At 40.9% G+C, this 27,861-nt stretch overlaps 1 protein-coding gene across 2 annotated transcripts in view; it reads left to right on the forward strand.

Annotated features, from left to right (window-relative positions):
- The first annotated feature begins 5,577 nt into the window (after positions 1-5,577).
- Positions 5,578-27,861, forward strand: part of LOC115055501 (echinoderm microtubule-associated protein-like 6) — a 97,377-nt gene continuing 75,093 nt past the window's right edge. For both annotated transcript variants that reach the window (XM_029521359.1, XM_029521360.1), the window contains exon 1: positions 5,578-5,774. In XM_029521359.1, coding sequence (XP_029377219.1) covers positions 5,578-5,774 — 197 coding nt within the window. The remainder of the gene's footprint in view (positions 5,775-27,861) is intronic.

Consider the following 27,861-nt stretch of genomic DNA (forward strand, 5'->3'; position numbering starts at 1 on the left):
GGCGGGGTAAAGCTCTGAAGCTGCAGCCGTATTGTGTTACAGGGACAAACAGAATCATGTTGCAGAGAGCAGAGAACAAACAGGACACTTTTTGGGCACTGAATTCACTGTAACTAGTCAGTAACTAATCATGGTGGAGCTCTGTTACTTTTGGGTGCTGTCTGATTCCTGCACAATCACAGAAAGCAGGTGTACTTTGGAGCATTACCCTGCAGTGCTTTGAACTGTATGTATAACTTGTGTATAACAAACTGTTAAAATGAACCTGTGTTTAATTTCACCTATTAATATTACTACGACTAATGAGACCTACCAACCATAATAAGCTTTCTTTGAGTATAACTTCTTTACCTGAAAACTTAACAATATGTAAACTTAATACATCTGAATGAAGGAGCCGCTGGGCCAGCATCACTCAGCCCGGTGGGGGATAAATAACTAAGACCAGTAAGAATGTTTCTTAATGCATCAGTAAGGTTTATTTTCTACTCTCTTTACATTTTTTGAAACATTTACTTCTGCCCTTGGTTATTTTTGTTTCCTCCAGTATGTAGGCCTATTTTCTGATCCACAATTATGATATCTCTAAGGTTTATTTAGTCTGACAAGTATGGAGACATAGATGTGCTTTAAAATACAGAATCAATTTAAGCGTTACTGTGAAGTGAACAGGTCGGCTCTTTAAAAAAGCATTTACTGAAAGTGAGTAGTGTTGCATAATAACGGTCGCTTGCTTGTTGGCTTCAGCATTCCATTTTTTCGGATTTTAGACTTTAGGCACCAGTGGCCTCACAGTGAAACGCACTGAGTTACTTGGTTTCTGTCGAGGGTTTTTAATGACAAAATTAAAAGGTGACTTCAGCACCATAATCAATGTGCAAATGAAGATCAAGGAGTGTGCAGAGACAGGTTTTAAGGCGGACCACACTTTTTAGACCAAACCTTTGCCTTTTATCAGTGTTTTGAGATCATTCTGTCTGCATAGCTTCACTGATGCATGTTTGGTTTTTTGGGGGGGTTTTTTTTGTTTGTTTGTTTGTTTTATTTTTTATTTTTTATTTTTTTCATTTGCACGGTTTAGGTGTGGCCATTTGAAAACTGTATGTGCCCAAACACACACTCGCTTCATTTTATTATTTGACCCGATGGCCTCTCCTAATGTCAAAGTGTCCTTCATAAGTGAGCAGCTTTGGGGGATTAAGTGGCACCTTCAGTGTGCACTCACATTTCAACTGATCTGAACAATCGGGGGTTTGCCTGTTTGACAATTATTTTTTTATTTATTTTTTTTTTCTCTCAACTAAATGTGATACAAATCCATGCTTGGCTCTTTAAACCTGCCTGAAGCCTGAATTTGTTTTTTGCCAACTTTTAATTTTGTCATTAATGATCTTTAGTAGTTGCCAAGAAACGTGGAAGCAAAACAGGTGGAATAAGCCCAGAAATGTAAAATCTGTTTTTCTAGCCCTTGTGGTTGGGCTGGTCTGGTGGGGACACTTAGTGGCTAAAGTAACTGAATAACTTTTCATTCTGCCTCTGGTCCTGAAGTGGTTTCCATTTGTTTCGGTTTGGTTTGTTTTTTGTTTTTTTCCTTCTTTTTTTTTCCTACCTTCTCTGGTGACTTGTTAAATATAGTGTGCATTCCTCCGTCACTGTAACCATAGTAATGAGATATTTCTTCATATTGCACAATCAATGATGCCACGATGGGAGTGGGTGGGCGCAACAAGGGTTTGTAGGTGAGGTAGTCAGTGTGATGTGGACCGGGGTCACTGCTAGTTGGATCTGCACCCGTAGACTTTCCCTGTCTCTGTTACATATGTGCAAAAAGCCATTAAAATGCTTTTAAAAGGAAGCAGACTGCTTTGTTGTGTGTGTGTGTGTGTGTCTCTAGTTTCAAATGTCAAAGTTACCTTCATTTTAAATGCTTCGAAGATGAAACATGTTTGGTAGAAATGAAAACGATTTTTTCCAAAGTCATTTAAAATATCAGCTTCCATCAATCAGGAGGTCCTCAAACACATGAACACACCTCACCCCTGTTCAGGCAAACAACCACGCTCACTCAGACCTACGGGCAATTTAGAGTCACCAATTAACCCAAAGATGACGTCTGAACGGTGGGAGAGCATGCAAACTCTACACAGAAAGGCCCCAGGCCAGGAACCAAACCCACAACCTTCTTGATGTGAGGCCACAGTGCTAACCCCTGTGCCGCCATGCTGCCATGTTGCTGGGTTTATAGACTGGAAATCTTCCACGCGCCAAGTCTGTTGTGCTCATGTCGGAGTCATATTATCTAGCCCTGCCAAATTAAAGTCAAGAATAATCTGCCCAGATTCACACCATGACACAGATGAAGAGCAAGTGGGTTTTTGTTTTTTTGGTGAGATGATCCTTTAATTCCCAAACTGACACTATCAACATCAGATGGGCGGGTGATTTATTTCAAACTGTTTACTCCCCACAGACGTCACAGCGCCCCGAGCTCATCAAAGCGATGTCTGTTAAAGGGTGTTTCTGTGTGGGATTTGTCAGGATTAAAAACTCCACGCAGTGAGTGTTTAACTAAACACAGTCTTTGTCTCCTGTTGATACTGTACTGTCTCTGTCTCATTTAAAATCGCGTAACTTTATTGAAATATGCGGATAAGAGAGGCTGAGAAAACCAGCTGAAAGCTTTTCAACTGTGTCTCATTGAAACCTGCAGAAGGAATATTCACTGCTTTACAAACACAGCCTTCAATGAAAAAAGTTCAAAAAACAGGCAAGAGTAAACCACCTTGCATAAAAACCAACTCCAAAAGACGCTCCAAAGCCTGAGACAGGAGATGTTAAATGACACTGAGATGGTTTTCGCCTCTTTAAACCACAAATGTATCTTCTTATGGATATTGACACTTCAGATTAAACAGAAGATCAAATTCAATGTATCAATGTTTGATAGAGACCTTAAAGAATGACTACTCACTGTGAGGCTGACATTTGAGTGTGTTTTTTATATTTTGTCCACCTGATGGCAGAGGTGCTTCTCTCTCCACTGTAGCTCTCAGTATCTCTCGAAGCCTTTACATCTGAATGAAGGAGCCGCTGGGCCAGCATCACTCAGCCCGGCGGGGGATAAATAACTAAGACCAGTAAGAATGTTTCTTAATGCATCAGTAAGGTTTGTTTACTACTCTCTTTACATTTTTTTCAAACATTTACTTCTGCCCTTGGTTATTTTTGTTTCCTCCAGTATGTAGGCCTATTTTCTGATCCACAATTATGATACCTCTTGCTTGCTTGTTGGCTTCAGCAGTCCATTTGTTAGGATTTCAGACTTTAGGCACCAGTGGCCTCGCAGTGACTTGATGTCTAGCTGAGGACCTTATCATTGTGTCACATGCAACTGTCACTGTTGTATGTGTGTGTCTGTCTGTTTTTTGTTGTTGTTTTGTTTTGTTTTTACATTTTGTTAAATGGCTAAATAAAGACTTTGAATAAAAAAAAAAACAAAAACAAACAATATCTTTTTAAATACACCAAGACTCCAGATAAAACACAGACCTGTGATGTTTGTAGAGTCACGCTGTCAAAAGTCATGTTTCTTAATTTATTTGTATATATATATCATCAAAAATTTTCCAAAATAGAGTTATCTTTGTAGTGTCACTGTTGTGTTTCCTTTGTTTTACTTGTAAAACACAGTGAGACGTTCACTGTCACTTTCTCTTCCCTTTATCCCGATCCTGACTTCAGCACCACGGACATCTCCTCTCTTACTACTGCCGGTACTTGTAGTTTTTTATTCTTCACTACTGAAAACACGAGAATGACTTTAAACTGACGAGAAAAACACAAAAGCCCACAAGCCATTGCGGCCGCGCGTACCCTCCTGTGGAGCCGGGGTGTTTTCTCTCCCTGCGCAGTGGTTACCTCCGAGTCCGAGCTGTGCCAAGCTCGGGACAAACGACTACATAGAGCGGAAGTACAGGGACGGTAACCTTCAAAATAAAGTCTGTAATTTGACAGCTGGTGTCAGAGGCGCAGTACTAATGTCAAATGAGCGACAAATGAATCACAGAAATACTCCCTCGGGTTACAAGTGAGTAAAATCACCAAAACACACTTTTGAAAGAGTATAACAATTAATCTACATCTAGTTTTAACGGGAACTTATCCATTCAAGTAAATAAAACGTGAATGCTGATATGTGTTTTCAGAGTCCTTTTTCTTGTTATTATGCCTCTGTCTTAATTCATTGAAGAGTAGGCAGGAAGGGTTAGGGTTCCATATGACTGTAGCAACTGTGATGACTTCACAAAAACATTCACATCATTTATAAATCTAATTATCACTTTTCAAAGAAGTCTTGCAGTCGAGCTGTTGCAGATGTGAAAAAGTCACTTCATATTATTTTACAACAGAAAATCACACTGTCACCACAAAATGTCAAATCTCAGTGTGTATAAATGTAGAGCAGTAAAAATAGTAATTTACTGCGGGTATACGTATAAAACAGAGGAAGCGTTGTACCTTACACTGAAGTAGTTCCGTAAATATCCAGTGAAACAGGGTGCTTTTATTTCCATGGGGCAGAATCGGAAGCGCGATGTGAGGCTGTGCCGCGGTACCGGCTGACGCGCAGGGAGGAAGCAGCAATGGGATGAGGGTCCGGTCCACTGACCAGCTGAGTCCACCTGTGTTCTGCATTAAACATTTCTTTCCATCCCTCTGCTTGTGTGTCTGATCTTCTCTCCGGAGCTGTTGTGATGGTGGATTATTACACACCCAGATTTGTGAATGGGTCTGTGAGCCGCAGCAGCGGATGATGTGAGAGAGCCCGGCCGAGCTGCAGGACCCACGGCTCGTCCCGAGATCGAGGATTAGTGTGAGGAGGGATTATATTTTCCAGTAGCACAATCCTCCATCAATTCTGTTCATTTGCTGATTTTTTTTTTATTCCCACAACGTCTCTGTGTGGGCTTTTGGACAGGCGCAGAACTTTCCAGATGCTTATCAGATGCTTTGATATTCTCTCCTTTTGTGTTTGAAATTTTACAACAAGACCGACAACGACAATAATTCTACTAATATTAATCTGCAGCGTGTGTGTAGGTGGAGAGGAACGCTGCATGATGGTGCCGTTATAGACAGAAGCAGAGGAAACAGTCAGCCCTGCAGGAATATTAGGAGCAAAGAAAAGCTCAGCTGTTGTTAAAGTGGACGGGAGGAAAAAAGGTAAAAATGAGCTGAAATAACTGGACATCGAATATGTGACATCAGGAAACTCATTGATTCAAGTGTTTTATGTCACTGTTGCACACCAAACTCAGAATGGTGATTCTAAACAGACTGATCGATTGAACGGACAGTAAACACCCAGTGTGCAGACTAAGATGGATACAATTTAAAATGAGAATGATTCATATATGTTCACATTATTTACGTTTTTAATTCTGTCCGTGGTGGAAAGAGCATTTTTAGCTTTTACAGATCAAACTTAGCCAAACTCAGTAGAGCTGATATCATCGATTGATCAGTTCATTCGTTGGTGACTCCAGCCTGCCCAGTGGCAGCAGCGGAAGAGTGAGCATGTCGGACCGGAGCGCCCCGGGCTCCCGGCTCAGACTGGACTGGATCTACGGGTACCGGGGCCATCAGTGTAGGAATAACCTGTACTACACGGCCGGAAAGGAGGTGGTGTACTTCGTGGCTGGGGTCGGCGTGGTCTACAACACCAGAGAGCACTGCCAGAGGTTTTACCTGGGACACAATGACGACATCATCAGGTAAGAATGCTGTCTGTACTCACTTGTCTTCCACATGACCATCTTTTCATAGCTGATAAAAAACGAATCCACTCACAGGTTAAAGCATTACACCAGCACATAGCCACACCCAGATGAAAATCTAGGGTTCATCCTGCTGGGATCATGTGAACATGTAAACTGTGCTAGTGAGCACCTTCCTCTGGGAGGCACTTGGATTTTGTCCATTAGTTGTGTCTCACTGCCACTTTGGCTTTCGGGGCAGTCTGAGAGCATTTTTAGTCAAAAGCAGAAGCTGGAGAACTTACACAAAAGCTTGGATCTAAAGCCATAACCAAGATATTTTAGTCTCCTGGGAGAAACAAAACACTGTTGCTGGAGAGCTTTAACCGTCCAAACATTCTTCAGCTTCTTCTTAACCTCCATGTGTTCTTTAATTGTAGATCGGGTCTTGGTTCTACGTTAATATTGTGAAAGTATCAAAAGTCTCAGGTGAAAGAGAAATGCTCACACACCTGTATTCAGAAACTGAACCTAAAGACCAGATCTCAGCCACCTGCAGCTACTGTACCATCCAGCCTGAGGGGATTTTGGCTTCTCTTCGTGTGTCTAACTGAAAACTGCTATATTTTTATTGGCTCACTTGAAAAAAAGTCAGCCAATCAGAAAACATGCACAGATTCGCTCTTCTGAGAAACTATATCTGCAAAGTTTGATGATGGATCCAGGTGGGTGGGGCTTGGAGCATGGCTACTACAACAGCATACAACAGCAGAGTGATTTATGTGTTGGATGAATGATATATAAAATGGTTCACTGAGTGAAATGAAGACTGCTGAAAAACATGGAGACCTCAAAAATCTCAAAAAGGAGATTTCCGTTTTGTTTTTCCTTTCTCCTCAGATAATTGCCAGATTCTGTCTTGCAGCGACTGGTCCACTTCTCTTACTCATCTGGCCATTTTGTCTCTGTTGCATTTGGGGTGAGATGTTTTTAGAAGGCCTGCGGGAGTTTCGTCTCTCCCAGACACTTTGGTTTATCCTCTGATTGGATCAAAGTTAAAGCCGGAACAGAAAAAGGTCTGCAGTGAACCAGAAAACAGCATGTAAGAGATTTTTTAAATCACAAAGATCAGCATTGTGAATCTTTGTAATGAGTGAATAGTGATGTTTCAGTTGTCAATAATTCAGAGCAGTTCAGGATGAAGGATTCATCGTTCCTGCCCTTTGTCTGAATTTCCAGAAATTTCCCATGAGACCTAAACATAAACATAAGCACGTAAATGAACCGGTCCAGTGTGTAAATGACACATTACATCAAGTAAGCAGGGATCATTGGAGCCAGAAACCAGTCACATCAGTTGTTATCTTACTTTTATATTTAGTCAGAAAACTAAAGTTACTTAAAGCTTCAAACAGCTAAAAGTGAAGCACATAGAGGTTAGCGCCGTTCCCCCACAACAAGAAGTTGTGGGTTCATGTTCTCCCCGTGCCTTCATGGGTTTCCTCCCACTGTCCAAAGACATCCTGTTTGGTTTAACTGCTGACTCTAAATCGTCTGTAGGTCTGAGTGAGTGTGAGTGGTTGTTGGTCTCTGTCTGTCTCTGCGTGTTGGCCCTGTGATGATCTTGCGAACCTGTCCAGGGTGACTCCGCCCTCACCCAGAGTGAGCTGGGATTGGCTCCAGCACCTCCCACGACCTGGAAGCGGATAAGCAGTTGAAGATGGATGAATAAATGAATGAATAGAACTTAAAGCAGGCGATGTTATGGGGGGTGTGGTTACTGTGTGATTGACAAACTGTACCAAATCAATCAGGATAGAGTAAAGAGCAGGTCAAATCCAGCCCTCACTCTTCCTCAGATCCACATTCTTCACAAATTACAGTATAAACAAGAAAACCAGAGATGAGCTGATGAGACTTGCATCCCAAATGTCAGGGGCATCATTCTCTCACCTGTGGTCAAAAGACCACTCAGATAACTTGATCTCTTTGACTGAGAGCAGCTCGAGGAGAGGGTGTAATTCTCTGCAGCAGATTACAACAGTGATATAATTACACATCTGTGGATGTGTTGTGACAAATTCAAGAAAAGCTTTCAAACAAAGATGAGCAACGTTTCCACAAAAGCATAAGAATCTAGGGAAACCCCTTTAAACCCTGAGCACAGTTTGCAGATCTGCATGAGCTAATTAAAGATTCTGTTCAGAGTATTAAAAATTTCACAAACATCCAAAACCTTTAATCCGGGATTATGTGACAGTTATATAATGGAGATCCTGATGCGATAGGAGGTGGAATCACCACCAGCCCTACTGAGTGTTTTAGCCTCTTTGAGCTCCTAGTTTTCCTGGGTTTTGCATCTATTTTATTCTTCGTGTCGTTACTTTCCAGTAGTTACAGCACTGGGGTTCGAAATTACAAATAGACAATTTGGGGATGTGGTGGAGAATGAATGAGTTTATTGCCACAGAAGAACCAGGTGAGATCTGAGTGTGGGGAACCGCCCTTTTATTTTTATTATGAATTTATTGTTTATTTATTGTATTGTCATTGTGTCCTTGTTTTGTGCGGGGTGGGGGTGGGGGTTGTGCGTTTGAGATTTTAAGGGGATGCTAGTGCAATTTCATAGTTTGCTTTACTTGCAATTACAATAAGGAATTGAAATTGAGACATATCTAGCAGTCGTGGAATGTAGAGCCCAGACAGTTGTGGGCGTATTCAATCCATGGGAGGTAAGTGCACCATGAAGCTGGGTTAGCTGCCACCGTGCATTATAGGGATGTCTCAAAGTCCTTGTTTGCCCTCTCCATCTGTCCATTCAAATGGGGATGGAATCCTGATGAAAGGCTGGCCGTGGTCCCAACCCCCTGACAAAAATGCTTGCCAAACCTGTGACAAAACAGATGCCCCCTTTTGGACACTATGTCTGCAGGTATACCGTGCAGACGAATGACATAATTGGTAAGTAGCTCTGCTGTTACAATGGATCCATTGTAGTACTTCAGCTTTGCTCATCTCAGGGACAAACTGACAGTCAGCAGAACCAGTTCCTGGTTTGGGTTGAGTGTGGAGAGCCCCCTAGATACAGGAAATCTCATAGTTGACAGAAGCCATAATGAAGGAAGCAGGGATGATGGGATCTGGTTTGACAGGACTCTTCGCCTGGCAGAAGTGGAAGTTTGACATTGCAGGAATGAGGGCGATAAGTTAGTGTGAAGTTGTATCTGCTAAAGAAGAGAGTCCCCCAGCTTGCAAGGGATTTATCTTTTAGCCAACTGAATGTATGCCAGATTCTTATGGTCTTCATCACCAACAACTCTGTGTTATATTTCTCATAATTCTGTTACGCCGGCGACAGTCTGGAGGAGAATGCACAGGGGTGGCACTTGCTTTCTGGACCACAGCTCCAACTCCCATGTGTGAAACATCCACTTTCACAGTAACTAGATCAGAGTTAACCAGACCTGGGGCGGTGGTGGATTACTGCTTGAAGCAGAGGAAAGCAGCATCCACCACTGAGAACCATTGGAAAGAAACTGCAGAAGAGGTAAGGAGGGTGACAGGTGCCGCCACTGTGCTAAAGTCCTTAATGAATGATCAGTAGCAGTTGGCAAAACCAATGAATCTTTGCAGTTGTTTTTGGTTGGGCCAAAAACAGAATGGGCCAGTCTGTCACTGCTCTCACCTTCTCCGGATCCATCTTGACCTGCCCTTCCTAAATAATAAAACCTGAAAAACTGACCTTGTTGGTATGGAATTCACACTTTTCAGTCTTTACGTAGTCTGTTCTCCAGTAGGCGCTGCACATGCTCCTGGTGCTCCTCTAGATACTGAGTAAATTTGAGAATGTCATCTAGATAAACAAATATGAATCTGTTCTGGAAGACTGGAAGTATTCCAAATGCCCTAATGGGGTGTTAAATGCAGTCTTCCTTTGACCTCCCCTTTATTCTCACCAAATAATAGACCTTCAGTAGGTCTAGCTACTTGTGATTATGGTAGCTCCTTGAAGTGGGCTAAAAGCCAAATCTATGAAGGAAGGAAGACACTTATTTGTTTGTGTTATTATTTAAACCGCTGAAATTAATGCAAGGTTTTAATATGGACTGTTTCTTGGACACAAAAAAGAATCCGGCCTCCAGAGGAGAGGATAATGGGCAGATTACTGCATCCAGGGAATCTCAAGTGTACATCTACATAGCCTCATGTTCAGGTGTGGAGAGTGTGTAGAGGCGCCTGGAAGGAAGAGGAGCACTGAGGAGCAGGTCATTAGAGCAATCATAGGGTCAAGGGAGGGGGGGCTTTAGATTTACTAAAAACCTGTTATAAGTCATGGTAAACCTCAGGAACACTGGAGACATCTGGGGGTTCAGGAGACGGGCCCAGACTTCCTGATGGATGATCAGCAGACTTTAAACAGTTTTCAAAGCAAAAGGTACTGCAACCCATAACTTTTCCACAAGACCAGTCCATGTTGGGGTTGTGTGGCCTTAACCAGGGGAACCCAAGAATGCGTGGCATACTTGGTGTGGAAATGATGTGGAAGTGTATGGATTCTCTATGGTTAGGAGAAATAATAAGGGTGAGGGGCTGGGTGCAGTGTGTTAACCAGGCCAGGAGTCTCCTTTCAACAGCTCCAGAAGTAGACCTGCTTGTTCTGCCACTTTCTGGTCGAGGAAATTCTCTTTGTTCCCCAAATCCAAAAACACAAGCAAGGGTAAAGAGAATGATAAGCCAGAGAGAGGCCAGCAGCTGAAAATGATTTGGATCTTTTTGGGTTACTGGTGAACCTGGTCTTGTAGTCGCAATGGGCAGGTGGCAATAAAGTGGCTGCAATAGAGGCACTCACCAGCTTGGGGCCTCCGCAGCCTCTCTTCAAGTGTTGGGTAACTGATCACCAGCTGCATAGGCTCCTCAGGAGGAATAGAAGTTGAGGCAAGAGCTGCAGCAGGAGCAAGGCTTGGAGGTGCCAGGCGGGTTCTAGGCCTAGGAGCCTTGGTCAAAGAAATAAGGGAATCTAAATTAGCAAGACATATCTTGAGACCAGCTCATCCTTCATTTGTTCATTCTGTCCTCTGTTTTTAGCACATCTTCAGTCCAATTTACCTTTGCTGCCAGGGTTCAGAACTCATTGTGCACTAAGATACACACCTTGATCCTTGAGATAAAGTCATTAACCTCATAGAGGCATCATACTGATAGTCTGGGTGGTTAAAAACTCCCTTAAACTCTCTCAAGGTTTCCTCATAACTTATGTTCCTGAAGCTTTTCCTCCAAGTAAACCACAAATATTCTGAACCTTGGACACATTAGAGGCAAATGACATAATTCTTAGCTGGAAGACAGTCAAACACAGATTTGATTGGCCTGAGTAAGCCTCTGTAGTCCTTAGGTTCTGGGCCCACTGGAGCTGGGGTGTTGAGGGGGCTGGACAGAAAGGATAGCAGAAATCTGAAAGGTAAATTTGGATCATTATTGTCTAAGGCTTTGGTTGGTGGTCTACAAGGGTCTGAATGCATTGTTCGTGTCCCCTTGCTGGGCAACTGCCAGACGGAGCTGAGCTGGTTGTGGATTTGTGTCTGAGGTGCCATATTGCAGTTGGTTGGCTGGTTGTTCTGATGTGACTTTCTGGTAGTTAGGGCACTGGTGTTCGAACACAAACAGAGATCTTGGGGATGTGGTGGAGAATGAACCAGTTTATTGCCACCAGACAAAACAGGTGAGATCTGATTGTGGGGAACTAAGAAGATGGATCAGAACCAAGCAGGTGGGGAGATCTAGGGACAGCGGTGGACTGTGGCATGCAGGAGTGTGGAGGAAAACAGGAGCTGAGGATGTACACACACAAAACTACGATCAAGAATGTCAAAAATGGAGGTCAACAAGAAACAAGAGCCAAGGCGCAATGCCACTGAAGGTATGCAGACAATCTGGCGACGAGTGGCAGAATGAGCCAGGTTTTTATGGTGCAAGTGAGTAAATGGCAGAAGAGGCTCAACTGAATGCCAATCAGGTCAGTCAGAAGAGGGACTGGACTGACTGTTTAATTAGTAAACCATAAAATAAGAATAAAAAAACCTGACAGCTGGTTTTAAGTTTGAGTTTCTGAAGTCAGACTGAGCATCTTTCTGTGGAATGAGGCAGTTGATACTTTGATAATCAGTATCATCATCATTTTGTTTCAATTCAAATTTGTAGGGACTATTAGTGTAGTGTGCTCTGTGTTTTTCATCACTTCAATCGTCAGTGAATGCATCACAGAAATCACAGAATCTGTCTGACATGGACTGAGTGTTACCTGTCAGGTTGAGTTCTGGATAAAACCAGCCTGGAAAACACTGTTCATGCCATGCCATGCCTGCCTGCTGTCAGTTTCTGGTTGTCTTCATGTGTCATGAGATAAGCTGACTCCACAGCAGCAGAGCTCTGATTCGTTTATAGCGGCTCCTCAGATTCAGGCACTGCTTGGTATTTAGTTACAAATGAGAGATCTTAAACTCTGTTGCAAGTTCAGTTAACCTGTTACTAACATTAATCCCCTTTGCTCATTTCTTCAGTGCGATGTTGTTGTGCTGGGAGGGCAGATTTTCAAACCTCAGGAGGTTTGTGTCAGTAGTTCTGTTTGTTAAGGCTGAGGCTACTCAAACATCCCCAGATCAGCTGCCATTATGTTTAATCCAAAAACAGTTGCTTGCTTCAAATGACTTTACAATTTGAATAAACAATTTGACCAGTAGGAGAAGGCATTATCTCTGAAAGCATATTCAAGTGAGTAGAGGGGGAAGATGAGTCAGTGAGGTTTCTCATTCATTCATGGCCTCTCTCTCTCTGTCACACACACACACACACACACACACACACACACACACACACCTGGTGTATTCACTGACACTAAACAGCAATGAGTCATCAAAGCAGCAGCCTTGTTTGGGCAGTTTAAACAGCCGGCCAGTTAGCTGCAGCCTGGTGCCTGCAGTGTTGTGTGTGTATGTGTGTGCATGGCACTAATTCAAAAGCTTGATGCTGCCTCAGCCATTTGTGCTCTCCTATAAGAGTCTTGATCTTGTGTTTGTGCCAAATGATTCCTCAGAGCTGCATCTGGAGAAACCTCTTTCACTGTGCTGTGTTTAAACGCTAAACGAATGGTTACACATTTGGTAAACACACATTGAGAGGAATTCAGAGCATTATGAAATGAATTATTTGCCTTTAAATGCATCTTTCCAACTTTCTTATGATGGTGCAGTGAGAAAATACCTATCTCTAAAGTAACAGTGTTGGGCAACTGACATTACAAAACTGTAATGCATTATGTACGTGTTACTGTCATTTCAAAGTAATTCATTACATTATAATATTACTGTATTTGGAATGTAAGGCATTACACAACTTTTGCGTTACTTTTAAGTTACTCTCACCAAAATGAATGGAAATATGGATTTAGCATTCTAAATGTAGCTCATTATGCTCAATTTGCTCATTACACATCCAGTGGAAGGTGATGTGGCATCTCACTGAGCTAGACGTAAGGCGAAAAACTGTAATATAAAATTACAGGTGCTATTTCAGGAAGCGAACAGATCTTTAGGTTTCGCACACAAAGTGCATTTAACTACGATATTCCTCCTGTCTTTATTTATTTCTGATCTGAACTGAAAGTAATGGGCATATGCCCATTTCATGAACGTACTAGCCAACATTGCATCTGCTGCTGCTGCTGCACTCATCTCTTCTGTTCTGTATAGATTAGAAGGGAAGTGAAATATTGTGCTTGGACTTTTCTCTTTTGCTGATCTTCCTGTGATTTGGGCGATTTTGTATAGAAAAAAACCCGCCACTTCAATCTGGGTTAAAATGCATTTTAATGCGTGTCACTGACATTTATACTGAGTAAAATATGATCAACATTTTTTTGTAATGACTACTACGTTACAGCAAAAAGCTATGCATTACAGTAATTAATTACTTCTGGTACTCCCAACACTCTATAGTAATACAGTAAAAGTATCAAATGTCTCAGTCCAAAGAGAAATGCTCAGTTTGCATCAGAAACTGAGCCTTAATACCAGTTTACAGAACTTCTGAAGTTTGTGATGTCACAAAAGCAGTCATGACGAAGGAAGAAACATTCCGCCAAGCAGGAAAACCCTAACCCAGCTGGACCTGCCATATAACCTTGTAAGATTTGGTTTCTCTGAGTTTTAGCAAATAACAGTCAGTACCAAGAGAGGATTAGAGTCTCTTTTTATTTTGGCTAACTGATCTGTACTTACTCGACCTTCAGAGAGAGAATAAAAAGATGTAAAATTGGATGATGTGAGATAGTTTTTGGTTTTTAAAGACACAAATATATCATCTTATGGAAAGCAACAGTTCAGAGAAAACACAGGAGAATAAAACAAAGGACCTTTAGATTTCTGTTAACAACACAATGTCATGAAAGGCAGTTCGCAATTGCTCCAGGAAATGTCACTGTTACTGGCCCAGTCTGATGCACTGGCCTTTTCATCACTACTGCTACCACGACTGGTGCAGCAACTGTGGAAACCTGCGAGCACACCGTTACACTGAAATGGATAGACGTGTTCTGGTCTTTATTTGGTATAGAAAAGCTTAAAAATATCCTCAAATCATATTAAAATGTATAACAGCTATTTCTATCTAACCTTGTTCTTAATTTTCTTCCTGACCAAAATACCAGAACAACATCAGATGTTAATGGCCAGTCTGTATTTGTCCATCTCACACAATCCACCTGTTGAATACTGGAGAAAAACTGAATATTTAAACACAGAGAAGAAAGACAGGATAAAGCAGAAACAAATTAACGATAGTGTTGTGGGACAGCCCATTAAAAAAAGGGAAAGAAAAACATGCTTCTTTGTTCCACAGACAAATGAGGGTCCTTTGAGCTCAGCTCCCGCCCAGTGCTCATCTTTTCATAGCTGGAATAGCTCTGACGGGGACAGAGGATGAAGAGCAACATAGTCCACAAAGGATGTTGCAGTGAAAAAGCGTCTCCACAAAAGACAGGTATTTCATTCAGAAGACTGACCTTCATTTTCATGAGAAACCTGCATTGCTTTTTTCCTTATAAGCGCAAATGTACCACGCTCAACCACCCTCAGTACCTTAACCATGGCAATGAAGGTCCTTTAACATAAAAACTACTAACCAAAACCAGTTTTTTAATACACTTAACCTAAACTGTTCTGTAAGCCTGCCTGTACACTGATGTTGGTACCATGACGACAGTGGTCCGGTACGCAACCACCATAGTCACACTGTTTCAGGAGACACCCCTAAATCACCATGGTGGTTGTTCAGATGTGCAGGACTTCTTCATGGTCCTGAATCAGGGCCAGGGGTGTCCAAGATGTAGCATCATATGTTGTCCACTACACTGAACTAAACCACTTTGACTGGTATGAATGTGTCATACTTTCTGTTGGAAGAAACCAGCTGCTTATATTTAATGACCATTAGTGTCAACTTCACAGCCAGATTGTCTCGATGCGTATGTGAAAATGGCCCGACTTTTTTCTTGAATTGAAATGATGATCCAATTTAGAGTAAAATAGACCACAAAGCATGGGATCGATTAGAGGGTGTGGACTGTACCACCAAATCAGGATCGAGTATAAAGCAGCTCAGATCCAGCCCTCACTCCTCCTCAGCTCCACCTTCTCTTCCAAATATGGTTTCTACAAAGTAGAACTGAAAGAAGCTGCAGTAAAAGCCTGGAAAGGCATCACAAATGAAGAATACAATGCCAATGGGTGTAGACGATGTAGTTATTGCAAGCAAATGTTATGCAACCAAATATTAAATATTATTTACTTTAAAACTATCTGTTCCTTTAATTTTGCTCACCTAAAACCAGGGTGGTCTGATACCAGAGGTAAAATGCCTAAAACACATTTAGATGTAAATACCAGGAAATAAAAGCTGAGACTGTCTATTCATCTTTTTTTTTTTTTTTTTGTTCGAGGCTTTTTATTGACTTTTCAAATTTTACAGAGTACATTACTTTCCAGAAAGTCCTATTTAACAGTAAATATAAAATATAAGCCCCATCCCTACAACAGAAATATTGTACCCCTCAGAAGTGTAACAGAATCAGTTCCAGAAACATTTACTGTACTCATTCAATGTGACAAGAATCTCAGATGAAATATCCATACAGGAAAAGTAAAAACAAAAAAGGTAAAAAAAAAAAAAAAAAAAGGACAAAACACAACATACATAAATAGTAAAAATAAAAATGAATATTGCAAATAACAGATAGGTAAACTATACAGTATAAGGGTCAGTGTTTCAAGGCTGCAGCCTCAGTGGTGTCCATTTGTTCTAAATAAGCTAAGAATGGTTGCCAGATATCGTGAAATTTCTGAGCACACCCTCTTGTAGAGTAGCAAATTTTCTCCAATGTCAAATGATATGCAAGATCTTTAATCCATAGCTTAAAGCAGTGCTTCTCAAAGTGTGGGGTGTGACCCACCGGTGGGGACATGACATGACAGGTGGGGCACGACAAACGGGAGGAAATTTTAAATTTCATGCCTATCTTACTGTAAATGCTTTTCTTTATTGACAATAAAGTAATTCACTCTAAACAAAACACCCACACACAAACAAAGTAATAATGGCTAAAAAGATTAATGAGCATTAGGAGACTGGGAGAAAAATTTAACCTGGGACTAAAGCAACAATGATTGATGTCGGGATGATAATTGCAGTGGGACAACAAGGTAACAGGTAGCTGTGAGCAACATGGATAAAATAAAAGAGCCAGCACCATCACACACACACACACACAAGACCGACTGCTGCTTCTCTGAAAAAGAAATACATACATACATCAGATCAGAAATACAGATGATGATGAAACGAAACTGAAAGGTGTAAAAATCTAAACAGAAAATGTGATCTGGGGACATTTAATTTTAGTGTTAGTGTTTAGTGGCCCAATAATATAGTTGAAGATTGGGAAGAGAGAGTCCACCATGTTGACGGTGCTGTTGTAACATGTTGTAACATGAATTACGTATTCAAGGGTTTTTCTTATTCCAGATAAATCCATATCAATTTGTCGATTTCAATAAAAATACAGTGATACATTGAAATAAGTACAAATATTGCTTCTAGCGATTAGGGTAGTAGGTTCCAGCATTCTAAATTTAGTTTTAGGTGAAGAAGCAATGGAGGGAAATTGGCCTTAAAGAAGTTTTTAAAGTCATGTGTGACCCAGATTCCTAAATATTTGAATTTATATGTACTTTTGGTTTACAGCTTGGTTGCAGTATTCACCGGCATGATCTCACGCTTTTGTAAGTTGACTTTATATCCTGATATTTTCCCAAAGCCTTCTAGCAGACTGAGTGCTTTTGGTAAACTGATCGTTGTCGTCAGCATAAAGGGATATTTTTTGCTCAAAACCATTCTTCTGTATTCCTTTAATGCCAACTTCACCGCGCAGTGCAATCACTAATGGCTCTACTGCGAGAATGAATAGAAGATGCGACAGAGGGCAGCCTGAGCTGCGAGATTATTCTTTGTACGGACAGCTGCTAGCGGGGAAGAGTCAAGCATCCTTATCCAAGAGACAAATCTCAAACCAAAACTGACCCACCGGTGGAATTGTTTGAGAATGTAGAAAAGATAATCCCACTTCACCTGATAGAAGGCTTTCTCAGTATCGAGAGATATTAATATTTCACATACTCCACATTTGTCTTTCTTATTTCAGCAAAGGTGATGATACAGTTATAAACACAGGAAGGGAGGAAGAGTAGAAAGCAAACAGTAAGTGTGTGTCCACTCCACATGTATCTTATTCCTTCTAACACTGGTACGAATAAATTAGATAAGAGGTGGATGACTTTGTAGTCACAGTGCTGGCTGCTTAGTCACTGAGTGACAACATCAGCATAGCTGGTGTGAGTTTAAACCCTCTTTACTTAGTTAAATATAAAACAATAATATATAGAAAACATTTTTTTTTTTTTTTTTTTAGAAAAAAAAAGTTAAAAAGACTTCAATAGGCCTATTCTGAAGAACACATATAGTTTTGAAAAATTAAAAAAAAAAAAAAAAAAAATTCTATGGTCTACAATTACTATAAAACAAACTGTTGATAAAATGAAAGAAATGTCTGCAGATTTACAGTATTTATCATTTTAGAGAATTAGTAGATTAAAAAACTGTGGAAAGTAGACAGGTGGAAAAACAAGCTAAATACATTGCAAACACCTCAAAAATAGCAACATCTAAGGACACTCCCTGTCAATTAAGGGTATTTAGTAGTCATTTGTTGTCCTATACTGATTTGCTGCATAATTGTGGTGGATCTCCGGATCTTTACTTGGCGACTGTGGGAACAGACAGAAACACACAGATATTGTGAGCTGTGTGTGAGCTAAAAAAACCTTTTTAGCATTAAATGTTACAATAAAATAATCAATTTTGCACAGTAAAATTTAATTACAAAAAAATAACATAAATTGGTCTTTTCAACAGTTTAGTTTCTGCTTTCAATGCTTCCACATTTAAAGTTCAACAGGAAACCCAAAAATAAATGACTCGGCTTTAAAAAAATAGATAATGCAATTAGGCAACCAAACTTAATATGGTAGCCAGAAAAAGCCATTTCACTACCTCAGTTTAATATTTGAATCCAAATGGACTAATATCACAGTCAGCAGCCATCTGTTACATGTATTACATCTATCTGTTATCTATTACATCTCAAGTTTTCTTTCGTGTCAGTCAGTTCTGTTTTTGACTCAGTTTGATTTTGGTTGTCACTTCCTGTTTTATTTTGAAGTCCTTGTCCTGTTAAGTTCCCACAGGATGATTGCCTTCCCTGCCCTAATGTGTTTCACCTGTGTCTTGTTGTCTCCCTCCTCTTGTGCCTGCACAACCAATCCGCTCCCCGCCTGCCCCTGTCTCCAGACCTGCTCCTTGTTGTCTCATTAAGTTCAGTGCATATCTCAGTCTTAGTTTCTGTCCAGTCCTTGGTGGATCCTTTGTTTTGTTCTGTTGGAGAGCCTGTTTTTGTCCTGTTTTCTGGAACACCTATGTTTTCGTATTTTTCTAGTGTGGTCCTTCCTGTTTAGAGTCCTGTTAGTTTCTATGTTTGTCTTTGGTTTTCAATAAAACTTTCACCACCACCTTAACCTCACTTCCGCCTGCTCCTGCATTTGTGTCCTCACCCTGCAAACAACCCGTGACAGTATCATTTAGCAGTAACAACATGTACAGAGCAAATAGACCCAGATATTAACACTCAAAACATTTAAACATAAACAAACAAACATCTCCACACCTGGGGCAATAGATAGGAATAAACTCTCCTGGTTGAAAAAACAGCAGACTAGTGAGGGAAGCCGGCAGTGAGCCGGCTAGCTTAGCATGCTAATGCTAGAACAAACTTAAATTAATGATCTCAAGTCTCTACGGGAATCACGCAGGACGAGCGGGACATTACACAGAGCAGCATACAGCAGTTTGACTGCATTCAAATCACGAACATTTATCAGCAGAGAGCAACACAATTACACTAACCCAGGGGTGTCAAACTCAAATTCACAGTGGGCCAAAATTAAAAACTGGGCGAAGTTGCGGGCCAAACTCAATATTTATTGAAAAATGGACTGCAACGGTGAACCTTTTCATATGGAAACTTTAGTTTGGCGTAAACATAGAATCTGAATCTTGGAACAACCAAAGTTTACCATTATTAACACATGAGAAATTACATTTGAAATAAAACACATATCAGTCGTATTAATTTCTCATTATGACTCACTCCATCTGTAGCCTTTCAAGTTCCTGTTCAATTAAATCTTTAACAGGCCAACAACAACCAAAAATAATAATTTCCTTCAATGAAAATTCAGCTATTAACAGTCCATGCCTTGGAGTAGGAAAATTGCATAAAGACAATATTCATTCAAGCTCAGTTTACTCTGATTTACTCTGATGCACATTGGTTCGAGCCAGATACCTGACATCTCTTCTCAGATGCAAGTGCATAAATGTCTGGGGTTAGGCTCTGCGCTGAGGAGGACTGAGTGAAGATGTTCATCAGGGTGATGACTCCTTAGTGGTGTTTTGTTCATCTTCATCAAAGAGAACAGTTGTTGACATAGACAGCATTTGAGCAGCTTGGTCACGAAGTTGGGGCTGTGTGTCGGAGGAAACATGGAAACTGTGCAGCACCCACAGACTCATACTTTGACTTGAGCGTGTCACTACACTGGAGTTCAATCAGCTCCATTTGAAGGTCGGCTGGTGCACTTTCCACGTCAACCGCAAACAGTCCACATCTGCATTTCTGGGCTTCAAAGTCGCCGGGCAAACTTGGCGCTGTGTATGCTGAGTGTTTCAGCAAACTGTGCACTAGGCAGCATGGCAGGTGAGATTACTTTGTCTGAGGTGCCTGGTAGAATGGATGGTAATGATTGTCAACAGAAACAGGGAGGAGGTGCTTAATGGAAATCTTTCTTGGTACTTAGTACTAGCAGTGTATGTGCTCAAATACATATTTGGTATGATCTTGCAGGCCAAATATAATTACACCGAGGGCCAGATTTGGCCCGTGGGTCTGAGTTTGACACCCGTGCACTAACCTCTGGCCATATTAGAAAAGGCTTTGACCAAAAGCGTGCGTTCACAATGAATACTAGCTGTAAAACAAAATGACCCAGCTGCTATCAGTCACTTAGTCATCTGCTAACAATAGCTTATGTTAGGGAAGCAATTGCGGCTGTCACAGACATCCTCCTTGAAGATTAGCACCCATGAGGACACGTCTTTTCCCTGCATAACTGATTGGACGGACACTGTCATTCTTCAGACTCAACCGGTTGGTCGTTATGGGCGGGGCCAAGCAAACTGGAAACAGACGCCAACTTTGAAATTTGAATCTTACACTTTGAATGACTGATTTTCTGTAATTTTGTATGTCTTTAAATTACTGCCAGTATATGTTAATTTACAGTTATTAGATTGTCTTATGGAAAATGGTACGGATAGACTACAGTGCCCCTGGAAACTTGAAAACAACAGCTCACAAACCAAAAGTGTAACATCATGGGGGATTAACAGTTGATCAAAGCCAATAATTTACAATGAAAATCAAGGTTTAATCTCTCAAGTGCTTTTCATATGTGTTGTTACCTCAGATCTTACTGAGATAAAGTTGTTGGTGGTTAATAGAAAAAAAGGGGTTGCCTCTGGATGTGGATCAAACAATCAAAAATACCAGTAGATCATCACATCGGCTGCCAACCATCCTCTGAGATGCAGCTTTTAGAGAAGCAGTTAGCATCCACCCACTCCCTGAAGGGGCAGTTTCACCAGCTCAACTAGTCCAGCCATTTATTACTAAACTACTCTTCAGCTCTGCAGTATGTCAGTCCTTGAGGATGATAAAGTAGCTGCCCTGTTCAGTAGCTCATGTATGTAATTAAATAGTTTTCCTGAAACTCCCCAGTCTATGACATGACCTTGTTTATCACTGTTGTTCAGTACACTCTCCCAACAAGAACAGGATGCTGCTGTGAGCTAAAGATAACGTGAAAAAGGTTCTTGCTAAAATAAACCTGGTGAAACGTAACAGCAAAGATGTCACAGGATTTCCACTTCAGCACTGCCCATAGTGTTAGTGCTAAATTATATCCACTCACCACTTGAATAGAAAACTCTGTTCTTCAGTAAAAACAGAAATTTGTCCTCGACATGGCTTCATCACAAATTAAAAACACACTTATAAGTACATTCACACACAGCAACAGACAAGAACAGTGCAGTTATAGCAGAGGTGATGAATGATTTCAACACTCAGCAGTGTTGATGTTAAAAGCAGATGAGAAGTCCATAAATAAGAGCCCTGTATGTGGATGTGTGGAGTCCATTTGTTTGGTGACAGTCGAGAAGCATGATACTTGCATCATCAGTGCCTCGTTTTGCGTCGTAAGCAAACTGGAGTGGATCCAGTTTGTCTGACAGCCCACCTAACAGTAAAATACACACTGCTCTTTCCATACACTTGCACAGGATTGATGTCAGGGCCACTGGCTTGTAGTCCTTCAGATCTTTAGGTCTTGTCTTCTTTGGAATAGGAATGAGGTTGTAAACTTAATTGTAAAATTGGATACAACTATAAGGTTTTATGAAAGACGGCAAATGAAGTAGCTTGTGTGTCCTTGGCAGAATGATGGAATGATAATATTGTGTAAGTTCCGCTCTTCAGTGGTTGCAGTGATGACGGGAAGGAGGAGTCTGTTTTATGTTCCCAGTCTCTAGCCATGAGCACCTTGAAAATGAGGATTTGATAGGATTTGGATTCAATAGGCTGATTCAGTTTTGGATTTGGATTTGATGAAATGCTACCGAACTTTGACCCAGCTTCCATCTTCCATACAGTGGAATATATACTTCAAACCAATAATAGACCAGTTCTGGGAGCCAGAACGAAGGGAAACACACATCCATGAGATGAAAACCAATGAGCTGAAGCCTACGTAAGGGGAGGCAGCCTGGAGTGATCTGGAAATGTGAGCCCTTTACAGCAGCATCCGGTCTGTGATAATAACCACAGCTATTCAGCAGTGGCCTGATGCTTCACTGCAGAGCCTCATAAAGGTTGTCTGCCCTGCAGGAAGCCTTGGCCATCAAAAAGCCAATGAAAGAAAAAGACAACCTCCCCCTTTTCCTTTTCAGGAAAACTCAACATGGATTTATAGCATAAACATGGAGCCTGTGATTACTGAAGAGATCCATCGGCCTAAGACAAACAAATGAGAGCAGGAGTAAAACTCACAGCTGAAGATGCTGGGAAGAAAAAACTCAACATCCGCTGTTACTAAGTATCTTTTTCTTAGCGGTTCATTTTTTATTTGACCCAGTGAGGTATAAATAATTTTTTTTTTTTTTTTGTCATTAAAGTTTTTTATTTATTCCTACACTCATAAACTTACAATCAGAATACCACCAGAATACAACAATATATACAAAGGCCTCCTGCAAATCAACATTTCCTTTTTTGAAACACCCACAATATACATTCAGCCCCATGTCTTCAAATTTTTCCATATGTCCTACCTACAAAAAAAATACTTTCCCAGGCCCTCCTAAAATGTTCCTCTTCATTGTTAATTCTAGCCAACATGCGTTCATATGATGCAACTTCTGACATCATTTCCATCCATTTTTTTACATCTGGGGCGACTGTACTCTTCCATACTCTGAGAATTGTTCGAGCAGCGGTGACCATCCCAACTTTTAAAACCCCTCGTACACCCAGCCATTTACTCACATATTCCAATACTTTCTCCCAAAACGGGTACACCAGTTTACATCCCCAAATTACATGTAAAAATGTTCCTATTTCACTCTGACACTTCCAGCATAAATTACTTCCTAATAAGCTCATTCTATGTAGTTTTGAAGGGGTGAAATAAAATCAATGAACTATCTTATACTGAATAAATTTCCCCTTTGCCTCTCTCATGTGTTTCCCTGTATTTGATAAGATATTTAACCAATGCTCCTCATTCAGATCACACCCTAGGTCTTTCTGCCAAATAATCCTCAGATTTTTACACACATCTTCTTGTAAACCATTAAATGTCTTGTAGAATATGGCTGCTCTGTGTGTTATACTTGGTAGATCCAAAACTTCCATCAATGTATTCTTGTGGTGATTAAATTTACCCTTTGTGATACAGTCTCTTATTTGTAAATATTTCTAATAATTACCTTTATATTCCAGATTATATTTTTGCATAATATAGGCAAACGACATGAACACTCCATCCACACACAGGTCACTTATTTTGTGTATCCCTCTTACAAGCCATTGATTCCAATAGACAGATTGCTTCCCAATACGCACGGCTGGGTTATACCATAGAGAGGCGTAAGGTTGTCTCAAGTGCGAAATACTATATATCTTATGAATTTCTCTCCAAACTGCTTTAGAATAAGACAGCACTGGGTTTGAAAAATAATTATGTCCAGAAGTTGTTGCCCCATGTGAGAGGACATCCAGAGGTTCAAATGGGCTAGTTAGTTGTCTTTCAATTTTGATCCAGCTCAGCTCCTGATCTATCCCCTTCCAATGTTTTATCAATCTAGACATTTCAAATGATAGATTATATAATCTTACATTAGGTAGACCCATACCTCCTATTTCCCTCGCTGCCCACATCTTCTTTATATTAATCCTTGGTCTCTTTTTATCCCATAAAAAGTCTTTGATAATTTTATCATAATGTTTAAACGGTTGTGGTACTATATTGAGTGGCAACATCATGGAAACATAATTGAATTGTGGTGCAACCACCATTTTAATTACATTAATTTTTCCCCACAATGTGAGCCTCAATTTTCCCTATTTATCCAGGTTCAGTTTTATTTTCTGGAGGAGTGGTTCCATATTTGAGAGCATCATTTCGTCCAGATTTGAATTTAGTTGGATGCCTAGATATTTCATACCTGAAGATAGAAACTTGAAGCCATATGAAGTGATAACCCCAGAGTGACATGTATGCGATATCGGCATACATTCCGACTTATGCCAGTTTATTTTATAACCTGATCATTTAGAATATGATTCGATACCTTCAAGTAACACCGGCAGGGAGTTCCCAGGTTCCTCTAACACTGCTAAAATATCATCAGCATACATAAATAGCTTGTGCTCTCTACCTCCTGCCTGCACACCTTTAACCCTCACATCAGCTCTGATTGCTACAGCTAGTGGTTCAAGAACCATAGTGAAGAGCAATGGGGAGAGAGCACATCCCTGTCTTGTCCCCCTGGAGAGACAGAAAAAATCAGCCCATTTGTTAGAACAGCTGCTCTTGGGCTAGAGTAAAGTATCTTCACCCAGTTACAAAAGCCAGGACCTAGCCCAAATTTTGAAAGAGTCGACATGAGGAACCCCCACTCCACCCGGTCAAAAGCCTTCTCAGCATCAAGTGAGAAAGCTGCCACTGGTACCGGATTAGAGCAGTTCATATGCATCAAATGTCTTCGCATGTTATCAACTGAGGACCTTTTTTTAATAAAACCTACTTGATCTCCATGTATAATGTCTGGAAGTATTTTCTCTAAACGTGACGCCAAGGTCTTTGTCAAAATCTTACAATCCACCCCAAGAAGGCTAACAGGTCTGAAATTAGACGGATCCGAGGCATCCCTGTCCTTCTTAGGAATAAGAGAGATTAAAGCATCATTAAACGTACCAGGTAGTGAGCATCTCTCAAATATCTCCATGTATACCTTATGCAATATGGGGGCCAAGATATCAATATATTTCTTGTAATATTCAACCGGGAAGCCATCCAAACCGGGTGACTTGCCGGTTTTCATGGATGAAATAGTAGCCCTAATCTCTTCCTCTGTTATTGGAGCATCCAGCATGTCTTTTTGCTCATTAGATACACTCGGCAGATGAATACCTGAGAAAAATGTCTCTGTGTCTTCTGGATTATGAGCACAGGAGGATGTGTAAAGGTTTTCATAAAATTTTTTAAAAACCTGATTAATTTCTTTTGATGAGGTTACTACCCCATTATCCTTCTTAATCATTGGAATGTTATTGGAATTATCCTGTTGTCTTAATTGTCTCGCTAATAGTCTGCCATTCTTTTCGCCCCCTTCATAGAAATGAGTTTTTAGCCTAAATAAGGCATACTCAGCTTTTTTATTATATATATCATGTAGTTGATATTTCTTATTACAAATTGTTTTGTATAGATTATCTGAATAGTGACTTGCCAATTCTTTCTCCAATTTACAGATCTCTTTGTCTAATGTGTTTTCTTTCTTCACATTCTCCTTTTCATTTTTGAGGCGTGAGCAATAATTTTCCCTCTTGTATAAGCCTTAGATGCTTCCTAAACCGAGGAAATTGTTTCTGTAGAGCCAATATTAATTTCAAAAAAAGATTTAAGATCCTCTGATAACGTATTGCTAAATGACACATCCTGTAGCCACGCGGTGTTAAGCCTCCAACGTCCTCTTTTCACACTATCTGTGTTCAGGTCAACATGTAACTCCACTGTGGCGTGATCACTGAGGGCAATAGCCCCTATCCCACAGTCCACTACTGAGTCTATTAATGAGTTAGACATCAGAAAAAAATCAATCCTTGAATGGGATTTGTGACAGTGGGAGTAAAAGGTGTATTCCCTCTCACGTGGGTTCACCAATTGCCATATGTCCACCAAACTCAAGTCTTCTGTCAGCATATGAATTGCAGCTCTGTCCCTGGGTGAAGATTTACCACTGGGCTTACTCTTATCAATTATTCCGTCCATTACCTGGTTGAAATCCCCTGCTAGTATGACCTGGCCCTGCATGTTTCCTATCACTCTATTAACTTCATGAAAGAAATCCGGTTCCTCCTTGTTTGGGGCGTATATATTACATAGCACTGTCCTGATTCCATTGATCAAGGCTTCAATGCAAATAATTCTACCGTCCTTATCATTGTGTTGTTTTAGCATGACAAAACTTACATTTTTATTAATGAGTATCATCACCCCATTCTGTTTACTGGAGTATGAGCTATGAAAAACCTTCCCTACCCAGCCTCTTTTAAATTTCCCTGCCTCTTCATCTCCCATAATTTGAGACTCCTGAATAAATGCTATATCTGTATTTTTAGATTTTAGATTTTTTAGGTTTAGTCAAAACCTTCCTCCTTTTAATAGGGTTGCCACATCCATTTATGTTCCACGATATTATATTAATGTACCTGTTAGCCATCATTTCTAGACCTGTAAATACTCTTTGACCTCAGTTCTCTCATCATGGTTTCAATAATAACTACATAGTTCAAGGGGTTGTTCAAAATGTTGAGCCTTCTCAAACATACTGTCTTGGTGCACAGATAAAACATGAAAAACACAAATATAACCCCGGTTAAAGCAGCCCAGAACTCGGTACTTCTAACTAAACCCCACCCCGCCCCCCGACTAACCTGATCTAAATTAACCGTGTCCGTGAGGTGCATCCTGTCAGCTCGTGACAGCACAGCTCTTCCTGCCTCCCACACTCCATCATCAACGTTACCTTATTCCCACAGATTCACACACACTTCGTCTGGTTTCGTAAAGTCCCCCGGTCCTCTATTCAGCATCTCGCACAAACTTCTCCGCATCCTTGCTGTCTCGAAAAATTTTCTTCTGCCCTTTCCATGTGAAGATGAGCGTGGCGGGGTAGACCAGCCTGTGTCTCACATTTAGCTCATGCAGACGTCTCTTCACTGGAGTAAATGCTTTCCTTTTCTCCGCTAATTCTCTGGTCACATCTTCATAGAAGGACAGCTTACAGTCCTCCCAGTCGATCCCACGTCTCTCCTTAGCCACCTGCAGCACCTTGTCTCGGGCCGATGAACGTAGGAAGCGCATCAGAATGGTCCTGGGCGGTTGATTCAGGCCCAGTATGGGTGCCAAAGAGCAGTGGGCACGTTCAATGTCAAACTCATAGCCCGAGCCCCTGAGAGATGATCTCTTCCATATACTGAATAACTTTGCCCGTCTCCTCCTTGCCCTCTTTCAGTCCCACCACTCTTACATTATTTCTCCTGCTGCGGTTTTCCAGATCTTCCACGCGCATCCACAGTGTTTCCAGTCTCTTGTCACATTTCTCCATACTTTCCTCCATTCGTGCGTTTACGTCTTCCACGTCCGAAATGCGTTGTTCCGCCTCTCCCAGCCTCACTTGTATGTTCTCCACCGCATCTTTAAGCTCTTTCGTTGTCTCCTTAATTGAGACAACATCCGTCGCCACCACCTGAAGAGTGGTACTCATTTTCCGTATCTCCTCAAACATTGTTTTATTGTCAAACACTTCTCCAGGTTTAGGGTCGTTTTCACATGCCGGTGTCGGAGACGTGGAGGTGAGTTCAGGTGTTGGGCTGGTCTTTGAGGTTAGCTTACTTCTCGTCGCCGCACCTTTGAAAAAGTTAGCTTTGCTGTTGTTCGACATTTCGCCGGGGAGGTACAAATTTTTGGTCGGAAACCGAAATTAATTCTTGTCTTTAACACAGGGCCTCAATTTTGAAACTAAGAACGAAGTGTATGTC

Source organism: Echeneis naucrates, chromosome 15, assembly GCF_900963305.1.
Source record: "Echeneis naucrates chromosome 15, fEcheNa1.1, whole genome shotgun sequence".
Lineage (NCBI taxonomy): Eukaryota > Metazoa > Chordata > Actinopteri > Carangiformes > Echeneidae > Echeneis > Echeneis naucrates.